This window comes from Lactuca sativa, chromosome 8, assembly GCF_002870075.4.
Source record: "Lactuca sativa cultivar Salinas chromosome 8, Lsat_Salinas_v11, whole genome shotgun sequence".
NCBI classification, from domain to species: domain Eukaryota; kingdom Viridiplantae; phylum Streptophyta; class Magnoliopsida; order Asterales; family Asteraceae; genus Lactuca; species Lactuca sativa.
In genome coordinates this window covers 123,652,940-123,671,634 of record NC_056630.2, presented here as the reverse complement: position 1 = coordinate 123,671,634, position 18,695 = coordinate 123,652,940, and the positions used below count along the sequence as shown (strand labels likewise).

Sequence of the window (18,695 nt, the reverse complement as noted above, 5' to 3'; positions counted from 1 at the left end):
TCAAAATGTATTCTGAGTATGCTGAAATTGGTGGTTTTGATGTTAGACTGAGCACACAGTCAAGGTTTGATAACAAGATTATAAAGAAGAAACATGTTATATGTAATCGTGGTGGTAAACAGAAAAAGAAATCTTGTGACACATTAGGTACAAGTGGTGTTAGGAGGAAACGAAATTCAAATTCAAGAGCTATTGGTTGTCAAGCAAAGATTATATTTGAATCTGTGTATAGAACTCCATATTATAAAGTTTTTCAGTTTGATGAACGTCACAACCATCCACTTGAGAAGAGAAGCAATTTAAAAAAGGCGAGACAAATGTCATATTCAGAAAAAGAGTTTATTGTGCGTGTTTCCACATCAAAAATAGGTCCAACTATGGGTCATAAGTTGAGGGCAAGTCTGAGAGGTGGGTATCAGTTTGTAAAGACCAAAGTAGTTGACTATAAAAATTTAAGGAGAGATATCAACAGGGTTATTGGTTATAAAGATGCCCAAATGATAGTAAACACAATGAATGACCGTCGAGCTCACTATCCAAATTACTCATTTGAGTTTAATTGTCAAGATGATGTTTTGTTTGGACTGTATGTTTTGGGCTGATGAAATGGAGAAGGCATATTATGCTGAATTTGGTGATGTTATCTCGTTTGATGCGACTTTCCGAACAAACAAGTAAGTTATTTTATCTACTTTTGTTGATAGCTTATTCATATATGAATATTTTTATATTCACTTATTAATACATCAAAAATTGACTTTAATGAACATTTTTTTGTGTGTTAGGTACCGAATGGTTTTTGTTCCGTTTACTGCTATTGACCATCATAAAAAATCGGTTATTGTTGGATCTGGGTTGCTAGTCAATGAAAGCATTGAGTCTTACTCTTGGTTTCTTAAAGCATTTTTTAAAACTCATGGGAAAGAACCAACACTTGTTTTAACTTATCAAGATGCTGCAATAAAACAAGCTGTTGAGAATGTGTTTCGTAATTCAAAGCACTAATTATGTATGTGGCATATAATGAAAAAGTTGAAAAAAGGTATTATTTTAATATATTTCAAATATATTACTTATTAGTATATTCATTTATGAATATTGATTGTTATTTTACTTATTATTATTTATTCATTTATGAATATTTTTATTTTAATACAGATATCAGATGATTTGTTTACAAACATAGACTTTAGAAAAAGGTTTTCGAAGCTTGTTTGGGACATTAATATGAAACCTGATGTTTTTGAGGTGAAGTGGGGTTTGCTTATGAATGAATTCAATCTTGAAGACACAAGATGGTTTAAAGACATGTTTACAATACGTGATTCATGGATACCTAGATATTTTAGTGATATTCCAATGTGTGGTTTGATGAAGACTACATCAAGGTCAGAGAGTATGAATTCATTCTTTAATACATATTCAGAAAGTGGGAACTTACTTTTGAATTTCATGATGAATTACGACACTGCCATTCAAAAGCAAAGGAATACTCAACGAGAGCTTGATAAGGCATCAAAGAAAGCATCATATAAAATGCAAACACCTCGAGAAATAGAACTGTAAGCATCAAAGGTTTATATAAGTACATTATTTTTTGAGGTGCAAAAAGAAATATATAAAGCATGTTTTTTCTGTACGTACTCATATGTTGGTATTGAAGATGGTTGGGAAGTTTACATTGTGCAGCACAACAACAATAAAAGTGATTTTAAAAATAAATTTAAGGTAATTTTACTTGTTTTTTTTATGAAAAATGTAATAATATTCATATATGAATATGAATATTCATATATGAATATTATATGAATATATATATATATATATATATATATATATATATATATATATATATATATATGAGTGTTGATAAGAGTATTCTTATATGAATGTAAATGTGTAAATTTTGTTTTTGTATCAGGTTGAAATGAAAGCTGAAGAGAAAGAAATAAATTGCAGTTGTGAACATTTTAAGTGTATGAGTGTTTTATGCAGACATGCTTTTACAATAATGATGAGATGTGGTGTTAAAGAAATTCCTAAAAGGTACTTTTTAAAGAGATGGAGAAAGGATGTGATATCAAGAAATTATCGTTTTAGTTCTGTTCAATCCGATTCAAGTGATTGTGAGAATGTAAAGCTAGTCAATGATTCTTATTATAGTTTTGAATCATGTTTGGATATTGTAAGAGATGACAAAAAGAGATTGACTTTGTTTGCTGAGAAACAACAAATGTTGTTGAAGGAATTTGAGATTGATTATATTTCTCCTGGATTGAAAAGCAAGACAGATGGTGAAGTAGTATGCAAGCTTTTGGGTGTTACTATTCCTATTCTAGAAGAGATTAATATTCATGTTCCTGAAGTTCAAAGCAATAAAGGTTCTGGAATCAAGAAAAGAATTCCAAGTACAGGTGAAGTAGCATATGAAAATTCTAAAAAAGAACACAGGATGTGTTCAGGATGTGGAAAGCGAGTTCCACACAATTTACGTACTTGTCCAGAAAGAGTTGGAGCTGCTAAATCAGCAAAAGACAGTTAGAGATTTTTTTATTCATTTATGAATATATGCAGATAAAAACAATAAACAATAATATTCATGTATGAATAATACACATTTATATTGATATGGTAAATTGATATTTGTTTTTAAAATTACTATAAAATAAGTTATATTGATATTGTAAATTATTTATAAATGAATACAAATATGTGAAATTTGTTATACTAATAAATAAGTAATATTCATATTTGAACTTTTTTATGTTAATATGTTTGCCATGGTAAAAAAGATGATTAATAATTCTCCTTTTATTCACTCTTAATCAACTGATTACACCAAGAAACTATTTATAAGGATACAAAGATAAAATAAAAGGAAAAGAAATCTCCAAAGATAAACACCCTAAATTGAAACCCACTAATCTCGGTATTGATTAACTTATTTTTGGATATGATTATTTGGCTTATTCCAACACTCCCCCTCAAGTTGAGTAGTGGGATCTCCAATACCCAACTTGACCAAAACTGATTCAAAAATCTTCCCTGGAACAGCTTTGGTAAGGACATCAGCTAATTGATCCTCAGATTTTACATAGGGAAGCTCCACAGTACCATCTTCAATTTTTTCCTTTATGAAATGTCGGTCAACCTCCACATGTTTTGTCCTGTCATGTTGAACAGGATTTCCTGAAATGCTTATGGCAGCCTTATTATCACAGAACAACTGAGTTGGTAGTCTTATAGGAAAACCAATTTCCTTCATTAGTTTTTAAGCCATAAAATCTCTGTAACCCCTTTTACAATTCCCCTGAATTTTGATTCTGCACTTGACAATGAGACCACCTTTTGTTTTTTACTCCTCCAAGTGACTAGATTGCCTCCTAACAAGGTAAAAAATCCCGAGGTTGACCATCTCCCGTTTGGATTACTCGCCCAATCAGCATCCGTAAAAACCTCCACATTTAGATGTTCATTTCTTTTGAATACAATGCCCCTTCCAGGAGTACCCTTGAGATATTTGATTATTCTCATGACCGCTTCCATATGCTCCTTTTGCGGTTGATGCATAAATTGACTTACTACTCCAACCGCATAGGCAATGTCTGGTCTGGTATGGGCCAAGTAAATTAATTTCCCTACCAATCTCTGGTACCTTTCTTTATTTGCTAGCTTAGCCCCTTTGTTAATCTTAAGATTATGGTTGACTATTATAGGAGTATCAACAAACTTGCAATCTACCATTCCAGTCTCAACAAGCAAATCGAGTATATATTTCTTTTGAGAAATAAAAATTCTTTCTTTTAATCGAAGAACTTCAATTCCTAAGAAATATTTCAGCCCTCCAAGATCTTTCATTTCAAAATCTTTAAAAAGGTTTTCCCGAAGCTGAGTAATTTCCTTTTTATCACTTCCTGTGATGATCATATCATCGACATATATAATCAGACAAGTGACTAGTTCTCCTATCCTTTTAAAAAACAAGGTATGGTCAGCATTGTTTTGTTTATATCCATATTTTTTCATAGCCATTGTAAACTTCCCGAACCATGCACGTGGAGACTGTTTCAAACCATACAAGGTTTTCTTAAGCCTGCAAACTTCATTCTTTTTGAATTCTTCTGAGAAACCAGGTGGAGCCTCCATATACACCTCTTCTTTTAAATCTCCATGGAGAAACGCATTTTTTACATCAAACTGATGAAGTGGCCAGTCTTTGTTTGCAGCTATCGACAATAACACCCTGATTGTATCAATTTTAGCAACAGGAGAAAAAGTTTCTGAGTAATCGATACCATAGGTTTGGGTATATCCTTTCGCTACTAGCCTTGCTTTATATCGTTCAATTGTTCCATCGACTTTGTATTTGATGGTAAAAACCCACCTTCACCCAACCGGTTTCTTACCTTCAGGTAACACACATTTTTCCCATGTGTTGTTTTCCTCAAGAGCTTTCATCTCTGTACTCATAGCCTCTCGCCATTCAAGTTTCTCACTTGCTTCTTGAGCTGTTCTAGGAATATTTTCTGAAAGAAGAGTGACAAAGAAGGCTTTTGCAGCTTCACCAACTCTTCCCCTATCTCCATCAATTGGATATTTAGATTCACGTTTCTTGTGTTCTGGAGAGAATCGGTTTGGTGGGACTCCTCTATTTTTTCTTGGAGGTAAAATACAAACATCTGGTTCTTCTGGCTCTGTTTCTTTTGGTTTTGTTTCTTCTGGCTCTGTTTCTGGAACTGAATTATCATCATTAGTAGTATGTAAAGTACTATCACAAGGAGATTCACTTACCTCTTTTTCCTCTTGTTGGACATCTTTTGAGGTCGATTCACTGGTCGTGTAAACTGGTTCGTTAGCCCCTCCTAAGTTGGTTGTGAGAGACTCAGTGGCTCCATATACCTGCTCTGTCGGAACAGCCTCAGAGCAACTTAACCAATCTAGAGATTCCCTGACTCTCTCCCCCTGAATTCTAGGTTGGTTGTTGAAGTAGAATTCTGACTCTAAGAAGTCACAATCCATAGTGACATGGATGCGACGAGACATTGGATTATAACACCGATATCCCATATGATGTGGGCCATATCCTACAAAGACACATTTTTCAGCACATGGACCCAATTTGTCCCTATAAATTTTTGGAATGTGAATAAATACAGAGCACCTAAAAATACGCGGTGGTAAAGTTAAGACAGAAGGAATAGTAACTTGGCTTTCTAGTGTCTTTAAAGGAGTTTTATGTCCTAGAATTTGAGTAGGGAGACGATTAAGGAGGTATACAAATGTGGCAATGGCTTCGGGCCAAAAAGACTGAGGAACTTGGGATTCAATCATCATAGCATGAGTTTTTTCTAGTAAAATCCGGTTTCTTCGTTCCGCAACACCATTTTGTTGAGGTGTGTTAGAACATGAAGTTTGATGAACGATCCCATTTTCCTGGATAAAGCTTTGCATGGTCTAATTTACAAATTCTCCACCATTGTCTGAGCGAAGAATCTGTATTTTTCTATTGAATTGAGTTTGAATCATCTTATAAAATATAAAGAATTTCTCTGGCACTTCTTATTTATGTTTCATAAAATATACCCAAGTCATACGAGAGAAATCATCAACAAATAATACAAAATATTTAAACCGATTCTTCTTGGAATTTGGGGCAGGACCCCAAACATCTGAATGAACTAGTGAAAAAACTGAATTAACCCTCGTGTTACTAGGATTAAAAGACACTCTATGGTTTTTAGCAAGGACACACGTTTCACACTTTATATAAGTGGATTTATTCAAAAAAAGACTTGGAAATAACATCTTAAGATAACCAAACGAAGGATGACCTAGACGACGATGCCATAACCAAAGTTGTCTGTCGGCCGTTCCATGAGCAAGCATGGCATGTCCCTGGTGAGTCACCTCATCAACATAGTAAAGGCCTCCTCGCTCAGTACCACGCCCAATTATCTCCCTCGTAAGAATGTCCTGTAAAATGCAAAAAGTTGGATACATTAGAACCACACAATTTAGTTCCTTTGTAACTTGACTAATAGACAATAGTTTTGAGGATAGGGTTGGAATATAAAGGCAATTTTTTAGCTTCATATTCCTTGAGAATTCAATGACACCTCCTCCTTTAACCTCAACATGCTCTCCACTAGCAGTTTCAATATAAGTTTTTGATGACGATCCCAAATTTAAAAAATCATTCGGATCATAAGTCATTGTATCAGTGGCTCCACAATCAAAAATCCAGTCTGTCATTTTTTTAAGATTGGGAATAGGGGATCGGGCTTGATAACCTTTAGGTGTTTCATTTATGGTGGTTACATTTTTTTTAATATCAAAACAACAGGGTTTAAAGTATTTAGGATTAATAATTGAAGGGTTTGGAGTGTAACTTCCAAACCCTTTACCTGTTTCCTCGACGTATTCCATCCCCACAGCCACACCTCCAAATCCAGCAGACGACATCGTTGGTTTATCGCCGGCATCCAATCCTCCAACAGCAACTACTGCTTTGCCCCGTTGTCCTGGTTTCTCCCACCAATCCGGATAACCCACCAGTCTAAAACACGTGTCTTTGGTGTGTTTCTTCATATTGCAATTGGTGCAATATAGTTTCGATTTATCCTCCTTCTCCTTTTTTTTGTGATTCTGATCGGAATTTATTTCTTCCGACCGCCTCGCGAGCAACCAGCCCTAACCCAATTTCAGATGACTCAGAAGAGGATGTTGTTTGTAAGATATTGAGTCTTGCAATTTCCTTACATATAGCAGCATACGCTGTTTCAACCGAAGGAAGAGGATCTCGCTTTAATATATCTCGCTTGATTGGTTCCAACTTATCGTATATGGCTATCAACAACTGGTACAATCTCTGTTCCTGAATTTTCTTATTGTAAATCTGTATATCTCCGGTCTCCTTCATTGGGTTTGGATCTCTTCGGTCAATCGTCATCCAAATGTTCTGCAGTTTGTTCCAGCATTCTTCTAACGTGTCCTTCCCCTGTCTTAATGAATTGGCCTTCTTGTGAAGGTCAAAGATCTACAGAGAATCGGTTCCAGACCCGTATGTTACCGCTATCCCATCCCAAAGAGCCTTAGTATTGGGATATTGTGAAACATTGTTAACGAGACTTGATTCAATGTTCTGAATCAACCATGTGAACACACACTGGTCGTCTTGCTCCCATCGCACATAGGCTTGATCTGTTTTTGATGGAGGTGACGGTTCTCCTGTAAGATGAGAACCTCTCCCCCTGCCGCCAATTGCTTTCTTCATGAGAGTAGCCCATAAAGAATAGTTGTCTCCACTCAACTTAATCCCAATAGATAAGTTTTCAGAATTCATCGTTGTAGGTTGTGTTCCAAGGCCGTTTTTCAGCAAGGATGCAATCTGCAACGTTAAATCATCAGGTATGGAAATACTCTTATCTGTATCACCCATTTTTTCAATTTTAAAAGAAGATCGGAATTTTGAAGAACACAAATTGATTTCCCAGAATCATGAACCACGCTCTGATACCATGTTTGCCATGGTAAAAAAGATGATTAATAATTCTCCTTTTATTCACTCTTAATCAACTGATTACACCAAGAAACTATTTATAAGGATACAAAGATAAAATAAAAGGAAAAGAAATCTCCAAAGATAAACACCCTAAATTGAAACCCACTAATCTCGGTATTGATCAACTTATTTTTGGATATGATTATTTGGCTTATTCCAACATAATATTTGAACTTTGTTATACCAACATATTACTTTGAACTTATTCATAAATGAATATATCATATTCGTATTCATTTATGAATAAATAAAAATAAAGTTTGAAAATATTTGAATATAAAAAATGACATAAATAAGCAAACTTGTTTCTACTAATAAGTGAGTTATATTCATATATGAAATTTGTTATATTCATATATGAACTTTGTTATACTGACATATTACTCCTAATTTAATCATAAATGAAGATATCATATTCGTATTCATTTATGAATAAACATAAATAAACTTTGAAAATATTTAAATATAAAAAACTGACAGAAATAAGCGAAGTTGTTTCTATTACATAATCATTCAACACAAGATAATAAAAGCTGTTCATAAGCATTTCACAAAATATTAAAAGGATGTTCAACAACATTTAACAAACCATTTACAACTTGTTTCGCAGAATCATCTTACATGTACTTCAAATCCATTCATCTTCAACACGAACTGTTCTATAGCATCACACTTCAACATTCTTTCATCTTCACAAGCAATCATCAATATTCTTTTAACCTTTTTTTGAATTGTTTGCATAGCCTTGTATGCATGATCAGTACGCACTTTGAATTCAACTTTTTGATATTTTTCAGCAAGATCCAACACCTTAGCCTTCAACATGTTAATTTCAGAAGTTAGCATTATGTGTGCATATCTTTGCCTGAGCTTCTCTAAAGTAGTTTGCTGAACTACACTTTCTTTATGAAGACCTGGTTTCCACTTTGAGAGAGGTTGTCCCATATAGGTCTCCATATGTCTCATTGCAAAGACCCCACAATCAACATTGTTTTTAACTATTATCCATGACATTTGAAGTCGTTGGGGTTTGATACTTTCTTTTGAGATTGCATTTGCTCTTGGATGGTTTATTTCTTTAAAGTATCTCACAAACAAATTTTTCTGATCATTAAATAAAATAAAATTTAGATATGTAATAAATTGGTTCTTTTATGCTGTTGTGAACTGGGTACATACCAAAGGTTTCATTATTACTCCGTATTTCCCTTCATAATCCCCCTCAACTGCACTATTGTCTAGAATTTCAATTGACGGTTTCTTTAAGTTGAAGACAATCACAAAAATGTGAGCACTTCTAACAACTAGAAAGAATACCTGTTTTTATGTATATAATGGAAGGTATTTTGTTGATAAAATATATATAAAAAACAACGTTAATTAACATACCATGTCAATATCTTTTATGTTCAAGATTTTTTTTTATACCCATTGGTACTGTCATGAAAGTTCTCCTTGAATTTTTCATACTTTCTTTCATCAGACAATGTTGAAGTTAGATAAGCAGTCTGTAACCAATATAATCATATGTGAATTTCGGTTGAATATATATAATTATGTTAAAGAATACATCATATTTGTATAATCATATGTGAATTTAAGTTGTAAAAAAATATAATATTCATAAATGAATACATCATATTGGTGTATTCATTTATGAATAAGGAAGGAATTAAGGTTAGAACATAAACTTACAGAAACTCCAACTTTCAAGAAGAGTCTGTATGATGAATTTCCAAAATCCCTTTCCAGTTCTTGGTGGTCGAGTAAATTAGACCAAGAGTCTAAAACTTCTCAAAAAATCTCTGTGTTTGCATATAGACTTTCCATAACTGCTCTTTCTGCTATCTGACCATATTTTGTCTGGACAACCACATCTCTGCAAATATATAATCAAAATGTCATAGATTATTATCTATATAATAATCATATATGAATGTATATAAAATAAAGTTACTTACGATGTATTGCCTTGTAAGTTGAACAACCATTCACAGACAATACTCTCCTGATGTGTCAGTTTGGGTTTTGTGTCTGTTCTTCTGCATTTGAAAGGTGATTTGAAAGCATCAGCAGGCTTCTTCTCTCTTGGTTGATCCAGATCATGCTTTGATGGTCCTACTTCAGTAGGAATTGATACAGAGATTGGATTTGGATTAAGAAAATTTTTCTTTTCTAATCTGTAACAACCTTCTGATGGTCGTCTTTGATTTGTTTCTTTGTAAGTGCTTTTTTTGGTGAAGATTCATTAGATTTTTTACTTGAAGTTTGATCTGAATCTTGACTGAGACCTAGACTAAAGCTTGGATGAGTATCTGCATGCCAAGAGATTTATCATATAAATAGTTGTAAGTTAATTATAATATTTGAGTTTATATTTTGAAATGTTTATCCAAATTGTTACCTCCTTTATTTCCTTTTGTCTTGTCAGCTTTTTCTCCTTTCTTGTTTTGATTTTCTGACTTTTTCTTTCCTGAAAGATAAAGAACTGTGATTAAGTAATTCATATGTGAATAAGTAATGTATTCATTTATGAATAAGTAATACATATCATTATTTATGAATAAGTAATACTATATTTTTTATTTATTCATATATTGTGTTATTCATTTATGAATAATAAAACTTACTATATTCATTTATTAGTGAATCAACTATTTACCTCTATCTTCTGCATTTCCTTTTTCAATTTATGTTTGTTTTTCTTCACCTCCATCTTTCGTGTTCTTAGCTTCTATTCCTCCTTCATTTCTATCTTCAGAGTTTTCCTTGCCTGAAACATATACATCATATATGAATATTTTTTATTTTTTATTCATTTATATAGTGTACTATTCATTTATGAATAAACAATGTTATTAAAAAAATCAATATAAATATTGTAATATATTTTAAATCATTCATTTACCTGTATCATCTCCCTTTCTTTTTTCAACTTTTGTTCTTTGTTCATGTACACCTTCTGATTTTTCCTTTTCTGCAAGAGTATTAGTTTTACCTGTACTTATTGGTGACCCTGGTCAAAATTTAACAAACAAAATTGTTATTGTGTATTGATATTTTTATATATTTTTTAAAAATAAAATTAAGAAAAAATTTACCTATATCAATATTATCGAAAATAGTTTTCATTTCAGGGTGATTCCAGATTTCATCTTCTTGACTATTTAAACTTGAAACTCCAATTTCAAGGACATTGTCCACAATGTTGTCAACAACTTTATCCAACAAATTTTGATTTTCAGTTTGTTGAATAGTCTCTTCATGATTATTTGTTTCCTCAGCATGATCATCTTTTTCCTCTTACATCATTCTGATTTTCATTCCTCTTTGCATCTTTCTCTTTTACTCCAATTTCACCTTCTTTTTTATTCTTATCTGCATCATTCTTTATTCCTTCATTATCTGCTTCATTTGAATCAAGCAAATAATCTACTTTTGGTTGACTTGCACCATTATCACTGTCTTCTTCACCATTTCCCTCTTTATCTTCATTTTATGTTTGATCATTTGTTTTTTGACCCATTATTGGTGTCAAATTGATTCCTTCAACTCCAATTTCATTAATTGGAAAATTAAAAAGTGTTGTGCTTTCACTTTTTTCTTCAACAATCATATTTTTCATCTTTTCTTTAAAAATTCTAAAACTTTCCTTTTCAGGGAACTTTGCCATCGCATGATTAAGCTTTGAATTCAGCTCTTCCTTCATCCTCTCAAAACTATTAATCATTTTTGATTATTTTGATTCATATGCCTATGTAACAAAAAGAAGTAAATGATTAGAATTTAATATAATAATTTAATGTAATCATATATTATTAACATGTTAAAACTAATTACCTTAACAGAATAATCTTCATCTTTATCAGAATCACTATCTTCGAGATCTGTATCTCCTTCATTTTGTTCATTAACAAATTCTTCGTTTAATTCTCCAACTCCAAATCTACCTTTTTCTTGTTCAAATGTCTCTCGATATCTAATCTTCTCTGAACTCCAATAACAAATTGTTGGACGTTTACGTGTTACTGTTAAAGCTTCAGAGTGGATGTTATCAGCATAGAACAACTTCACATAAATGATAACTAATTGATATTCATATATAAACAAGTAATATTATTTTTTTACCTATTCATAAATGAATAAGTAATGTAAAGCATTACATGTGAAAAAATATATTTTTCTTATTCATATATGAATATTTGCTATTAGTTTATGAATAATCAATATTATTAAAAAATGAGTATAAACATTATAATAACTTACCACCAAGAAAGATGAAGGTCCAACAAAGAAGCTGTTATCTGAGTATGGTATGTATGAGTTTTTTGTGCTGACAAGACAGTCCAAAACATAGCTGCACCAGTCTATGTTGTTGATATCTGTTTTTCTTGAAATAGAACTCAAGGGAAACAGGTTGCATCTTCCCATTGATGTTGACTCGCAAAAAGTGTTGACAAAAAGAACTAAGAAGTTCAATTTGAAATTGAAATCAGCTTGTGTGGTAGAAACAATAACATTTTTGATTGCACTCAGTCGGATGATTGAATCTTTTTTAAATTGTTGCTTCCATTCATCATAACTTGTATCATCCTTAGGCCATTGATCCAGTTGTGTAAGTTTGGTTCCACCAATTGGTATGCCCAACATGTCATGAACAGACTCTGCTGTTACTTTCAATTCCTTTCCTTCAATATCTATCACCATTCTCTCATAATCAAATTTTTGAAGAACATAAAATCCCAGCTTCAGTGGTATATCCGTGATTTTCATTTTTAACAAAGCTCCAAAACCCATAGATCTTACAAATTCTTTTTGTTATTTGCTCATCCCAAGGATTATAGATAGTAATGCCTCTGGTGAACATCTGTTTTTCATTGAGTAAAATTCTTTTACCATTAGTTTTTTTTGTCTTTTTTGATTGGTGACTCTTTTTTTTTGCCTTCTTCGATGGATGACTACTTTCAAAATCAGAGTCTGAATCTTGTAGTTGTTGTTTTTCAGGAGTTTTCCTTTTTGATGGACTTTTCCTGCTTTGATGCTTCATTTTCTTTGGTACTTTTGTTTCTTTTTTATCTGGGAAATGAAAACATATAATATTTGAACAAGTTATTGATATATGAATATGATATATGCTCGTTGATTTATTAATATTTATTTATTTCAAAAATATAACTAATATATACAATTTTATTATATATGAATATATTAGATATGATTGGAATTTTGTACCTTTCACATTTTTCCTCTTCTGCATTGATCTTGTTTCTCTCATTGTTGGTGAATCTTTATCGGAAATGTTAGTGTTCTTACCTTCATTAAATAGTAAGTAGAAGATAAATGAGTTTGATATTTATGAATGGATATTTAAATAAACATATGTATTCATATTTTTTAATTCACATATGAATATGTTTTGTTATATTCATATGTGAATAGAACATATGTAAGTGATTCTTGTTGTATTCACATATGAATAATGTATGTATGGCAGCAAGCTATGTTCTATTCATATGTGAATATAACATACATATCCACGAATGCATATTCGAATAAAACACATGTATTCATATTTCTTTATTCACATATGAATATGTTTTGTTATATTCATATGTGAATAGAACATATGTAAGTGATTCTTGTTGTATTCATATTTGAATAATGTATGTATGACAGCAAGCTATGTTCTATTCATATGTGAATATAACAAAACATATTCACGAATGAATATTTGAATAAAACATATGTATTCATATTTTTTTATTCACATATGAATATGTTTTGTTATATTCATATGTGAATAGAACATATGTAAGTGATTCTTGTTGTATTCACATTTGAATAATGTATGTATGGTAGCAAGCTATGTTCTATTCATATGTGAATATAACATACATATTCACGACTGAATATTTGAATAAAACATATGTATTCATATTTTTTTATTCACATATGAATATGTTTTGTTATATTCATATGTGAATAGAACATAGGTAAGTAATTCTTGTTGTATTCACATATGAATAATGTATGTATGACACCAAGTTATGTTCTATGTGAATATAACATACATATTCAGGAATGAATATTTGAATAAAACATATGTATTCATATTTTCTTTATTCACATATGAATATGTTTTGTTATATTCATATGTGAATAGAACATATGTAAGTAATTCTTGTTGTATTCACATATTAATAATGTATGTATGGCAGCAAGTTATGTTCTATGTGAATATAACATACATATTCATGAATGAATATTTGAATAAAACATATGTATTCATATTTTCTTTATTCACATATGAATATGTTTTGTTATATTCATATGTGAATAGAATATATGTAAGTAATTCTTGTTGTATTCACATATTAATAATGTATGTATGGCAGCAAGCTATACATATTCACGAATGAATATTAGTTTTGCTTGTGTTCAGAAGTAAACAAAACATATTTTATTTACCTTTTTGATTTGTTCTTGGTTTTCGTTTATATGTATTCTTCACTGTTGGTGTCGTTTCTGTAAGGGTAAGTAGTTAATATTAGGAAAACATAAGCAAAATGTTAAGTAACGTTTGTATTTTGACAAAATAGTTTTGAATAAAGATGAAAAATGAAGACATGATGTAAAATCATTTATATATCAAATAATAATGGATGATTCTTACAAAAAATTCAAGTAAATAAAGTAATAACGAAGGAGTGTTACGAGAATGAACGAGTATCATAAATTTCAAGTAAAATTGAAGTAAACAACCTTTTTTGAATAATGAACAGTGTGAAAACAATGTTTTTATAAATCAACTAATAATTTTCGAACATTACGAGAAATTTCAAGTAATCAAGTGATAATTTTAGAAATGATTCGAAATCGTTAAAAACTCCAGAAAAAACACCGATGATTACCTTTCATTGTCAAGAGTGGGGAAATGGTCTCGTTCATGTTTTCATCGGAATACATTTTTCTTCGTTTATGTTATTTGATGCTTCTGCAAATGTGTTTCTTCTTGTCGATTGTTCTTCAAATGGTTTTCGAGTTATGGTGTATCGAAGAGGGAAATGGTGCTTTTCTGTCGAGATTTGACGTGATATCAAATTACTCAAGTGCCCTGACGGTTTAATATTTTTGATTATTTACAAATTTGCCACCACTCATTAATGTATTTGGATTATTTACAAGTTTGCCACGTGCGTTTTTTAAGCTCATTAAATGATTGGCTGAGAATGTTTCCCCCATTCTCAACCTTTTTTTTCCTCAATTGAACCCTCATATATATATATATATATATATATATATATATATATATATATATATATATATATATATATATATATATATATATATATATATATATATATATATATATAAAATATGTAATTTTCAATTATTATAGTTAATAATAAATCGAACAACCATTTTTTAAAAAACTTATTATAATAAAAACAATTTGTAGAAAAATTTGTGTAGATCTGATTTTTGATATTTGAATTTTAGTTTTATTTAATAATATATTAATACATTAAAATATTTGAAAGTAAGTAATACCTAAATATTTTTCAAGTATATTTGATATTTTTATTTAGGATTTGTATTTAAAAGCATATCATATTAAAAATTGCAATAGATTAGATAATTAGTTCAAAACTTATAGAATTAAATTTAAAAGGCACACGTATTGAAAAAATTATAAAAATTTGAGACTTAAATGAAAAATATGATATATGGATGACTTTTAATTAATTAATTATTTAGTTTTTAAAAAGCTATACAAAATAAACAAGCATATATATAACATATTGAATTAAATATTATTGATAGGGATAATGACTTAGGAGGGTAATTACCGATTAGTTTTGTTCATATATTGGCAACTTGTTTTTTTTTTGTACCTAATATACCAATTAACTTGTTTTAACCGTTTACATTATAGCAATATTACCGGCTAACCTCCATTTTAACCGGTAAATGCAATTAATTCATTTAAATGAAAAGGAAAATGAAATACGTGGCTCCAGAATATTATACGTGGCATGTTACGTGTATATTTACACCTCACTTATTATATAGAGGGTGTTTGTCGTTGAAGCCCTAGATCGACAATGGCTTCTTCATTTGCTTCTTCCAAACGAAATGTCGAACTCCAAGCTGACCATCCATGTAAGTGCGACATGCCATCTCGTGTGAAGATTTCAAGAACACCCGACAATCCAGGAAGAAAATTTCGAGTTTGTCAAAATTCTTTGGTAAATATGTTTTATTTATTCAACCCGAAACTGAATCTTCTTCTTCATCTTCTCTTCAATTTAATTTTTTTTTATTCTTTCATGAAGAGTGCAAGAACTCCAAGATGTAATTTCTGGGAATGGCTGGAAGACGATGAGTACCAACTACAGAATAACAGTGATTTGGGACAAATCTACAACCTAACATTCAAGCTTGGAAATTTGGAAAACGAAATTACTTATTGCAGGAAGAAGTTGGAAGAAGAGAAGAACTCTGATTTGGTTTTCAGACAAGAACTGGACAAAGTGAAGTGGAAGTTGTTTACTCATAAAGCTGCATTGTTTGTGTTATTTTTCTTGTATGTTAAACATGTATTTTTTAAAGTTTGATGTGTTCTTTGTATCCTGTTTTATGTACTGTTGTTTGATGTATTCTTCTTTGATGTGTTCTGACTAAATCATGTACTTCATGAAGTTTTGTATGCAATGAAAGTTATGACTAAAGTTTGATGTTTAATACTTGATGTATTAAGACAGTAAACATGTAATGTATACAAACACATAAATAAACATGTATTAAGACAGTAAACATGTAATGTATACAAACACATAAATAAACATGTACTTAATTTAGGGATAATGACTTGGGAGGGTAAACATGTACTTAAATTAACATGTACTTAAAGTACCAAAATATTCCCAAACATACAGGACCCAAGATGTTAAAGTATCAAAATATTCCAAAAGATGTGCCAAGTTTGTCCTATTGTGCCAAATGATATTACAAGACCCAAGATTCCAAAACATGCAAAATAAAACAACACATTGAATTCAAATCTCCAGTGGGTGGTCAGCACTGCTTCCTTCCTTCCTCCTTATGTTCTTCCTTATCTGAATCTTTGTGATTCTTTCTGAAGTTTTTCTTGTCCTCTTCCTAACTTGATTTTCTGCATTGTGTTGAATTTCCTGTTCCACATTATCTTGAACTTCAATTTCATGTTCCACTTCAATGTTAGCTTGAATCTCATCTTCTATGTTAGCATCAACTTCAACTTCTGGTACCAGATCAACTTCAGGAACATCAACTTCAATGTTAGTATCAACTTGAATGTCATCTTGAATCTCCCATACAAGGTTATCTTGAACGAAAGGAACATCAACTTCAACTTCAGGAACATTAGCTTCCACATCACTCTCACTTTCAAAGTCACTATCACTTTCACTTTCAAACATGACAACATGTTCCATTTCCAATTCAGCTTCAAGGTCTACTTTACCTGTAAAAGGGAAAAAATTCAGAAATGGCACACAAATATAATATATTACATAATTTAACACCATACCTTGTTTCTTAGGTTTCTTTTTGTTAGAACCTGAAGTAGATGGTACATCATTTGGTCTTAATGGACATGTTGATCTGTTATGTCCTCTTTCCCTACAAATGGTACATCTCATAATCATTCCCTTTTTTGAGACTGTATGCCTTGTTCCCTTAGCTTCTCTCTCAACCTGATCCCTTTTCCTTTTCATTGTTGGTCTTCCAGGTAGTCTTCTTTTTTTAGGGGGCAATGGTTTGGTGTAATCCACTTCAGGCCACATAGCACTACAGTTTAGTGGCCTAATGTTATACCTATAACAACTTGCATACATTGATGTAGTAAACCATTCTGACACATACTCCTCAGGGTCCCTATTAAGGCTTGAAATGGCAGCATATCCATGCACACAGGGATACCCTGCTAACTGCCATGCCCTGCATCCACATTGCCTAGTATTCAGGTCTACAGCATACCCTTCAGTCCCCACCCTCACCTCAAATTGCATATACCCAGAAGGTACCACTTGCCAAAACCTGTCCATAATCATATACAAATTAGAAAATATTAAAAATGACAAACATATAAGCAATAAGAATTTACCTTTGTGTTTCCTTGTGCTTATTCAACTTCAACCTTATGGAAGGACATATGTTTAAATCCCAAGATTGACCCTTGGCCTTGTATATACACAACCTTTCCATTACATAAATCCTGATTTCTTCTAACATGGTAATAAGTGGTTTCTTCCTAGCAGCTTCAATCACAGAGTTAAAACTTTCAGAAACACCATTTTCATATGCATCACAACTCCTATCAACCTAAAAAAATGCTTTACACCATGTTTTAGGGTCCCTTTCCATCAAATGTTCATAAGCTAGTGGCTCCAGCTTCTTGATTTCATTCATATGGTATTCAAATTTTTGTGGAACTGTAGATCCAGCAGCTCTCCAAAACAGTTTCTTAAATATTTGCCCCTTAAATCTTTTTTGGAGATTAGCACATATGTGCCTAGCACATTGCCTATGCTCTGCAGCTGGAACCCTTTCCTTCACAGCTTCAACTAATCCCTATAATCAAAACATAAACAGCATAAGCAAAAACATATTAAGTATGTAAAATAAGTATGGAAAATAACAATAGTTGAAGTGTGAACATTACTTTGTGTTGGTCTGATATTATGGTTAGTCCATGCCCAACTCCCATTCCAATGTCATCAATTAGAAGATCAAGAAACCACTTCCATGATTCTTTATTTTCTACTGCAACCACAGCCCATGCAACAGGATATATGTGGTTGTTTGCATCCCTCCCAATGGCTGCAAGCAACTGACCTCTACATATGCCCTTTAAGAAACAACCATCTACTCCAATTACCCTCCTACAACCCTCCATCCATCCATCCTTCAAACCCTTTAAACACACATAAAACTTTGAGAAGTATGTTTCTCCATCAGGCATCACATCCACCTCCATCTTAACTGTTGATCCAGGATTTGTCCTTTTTAGCTCTTCTCCATAACTCCATGTTTTAGCATAATGCTCTATTAAAGTACCTTCTATCTGATGAAATGCATATTTCCTAGCATT

The 18,695-nt window shown here is 31.6% G+C and overlaps 1 protein-coding gene across 1 annotated transcript; it reads left to right on the top strand.

Annotated features, from left to right (window-relative positions):
* Nucleotides 1-606: 606 nt before the first annotated feature.
* LOC111885604 (protein FAR1-RELATED SEQUENCE 6-like) lies at nt 607-2,542 on the top strand. The gene is made up of 4 exons (XM_052766535.1): nt 607-674; nt 786-981; nt 1,159-1,512; nt 1,922-2,542. Exons 1-4 carry the CDS (start codon nt 607-609, stop codon nt 2,540-2,542), a joined length of 1,239 nt encoding a protein of 412 aa, XP_052622495.1.
* The last annotated feature ends 16,153 nt before the right edge of the window (nt 2,543-18,695 follow it).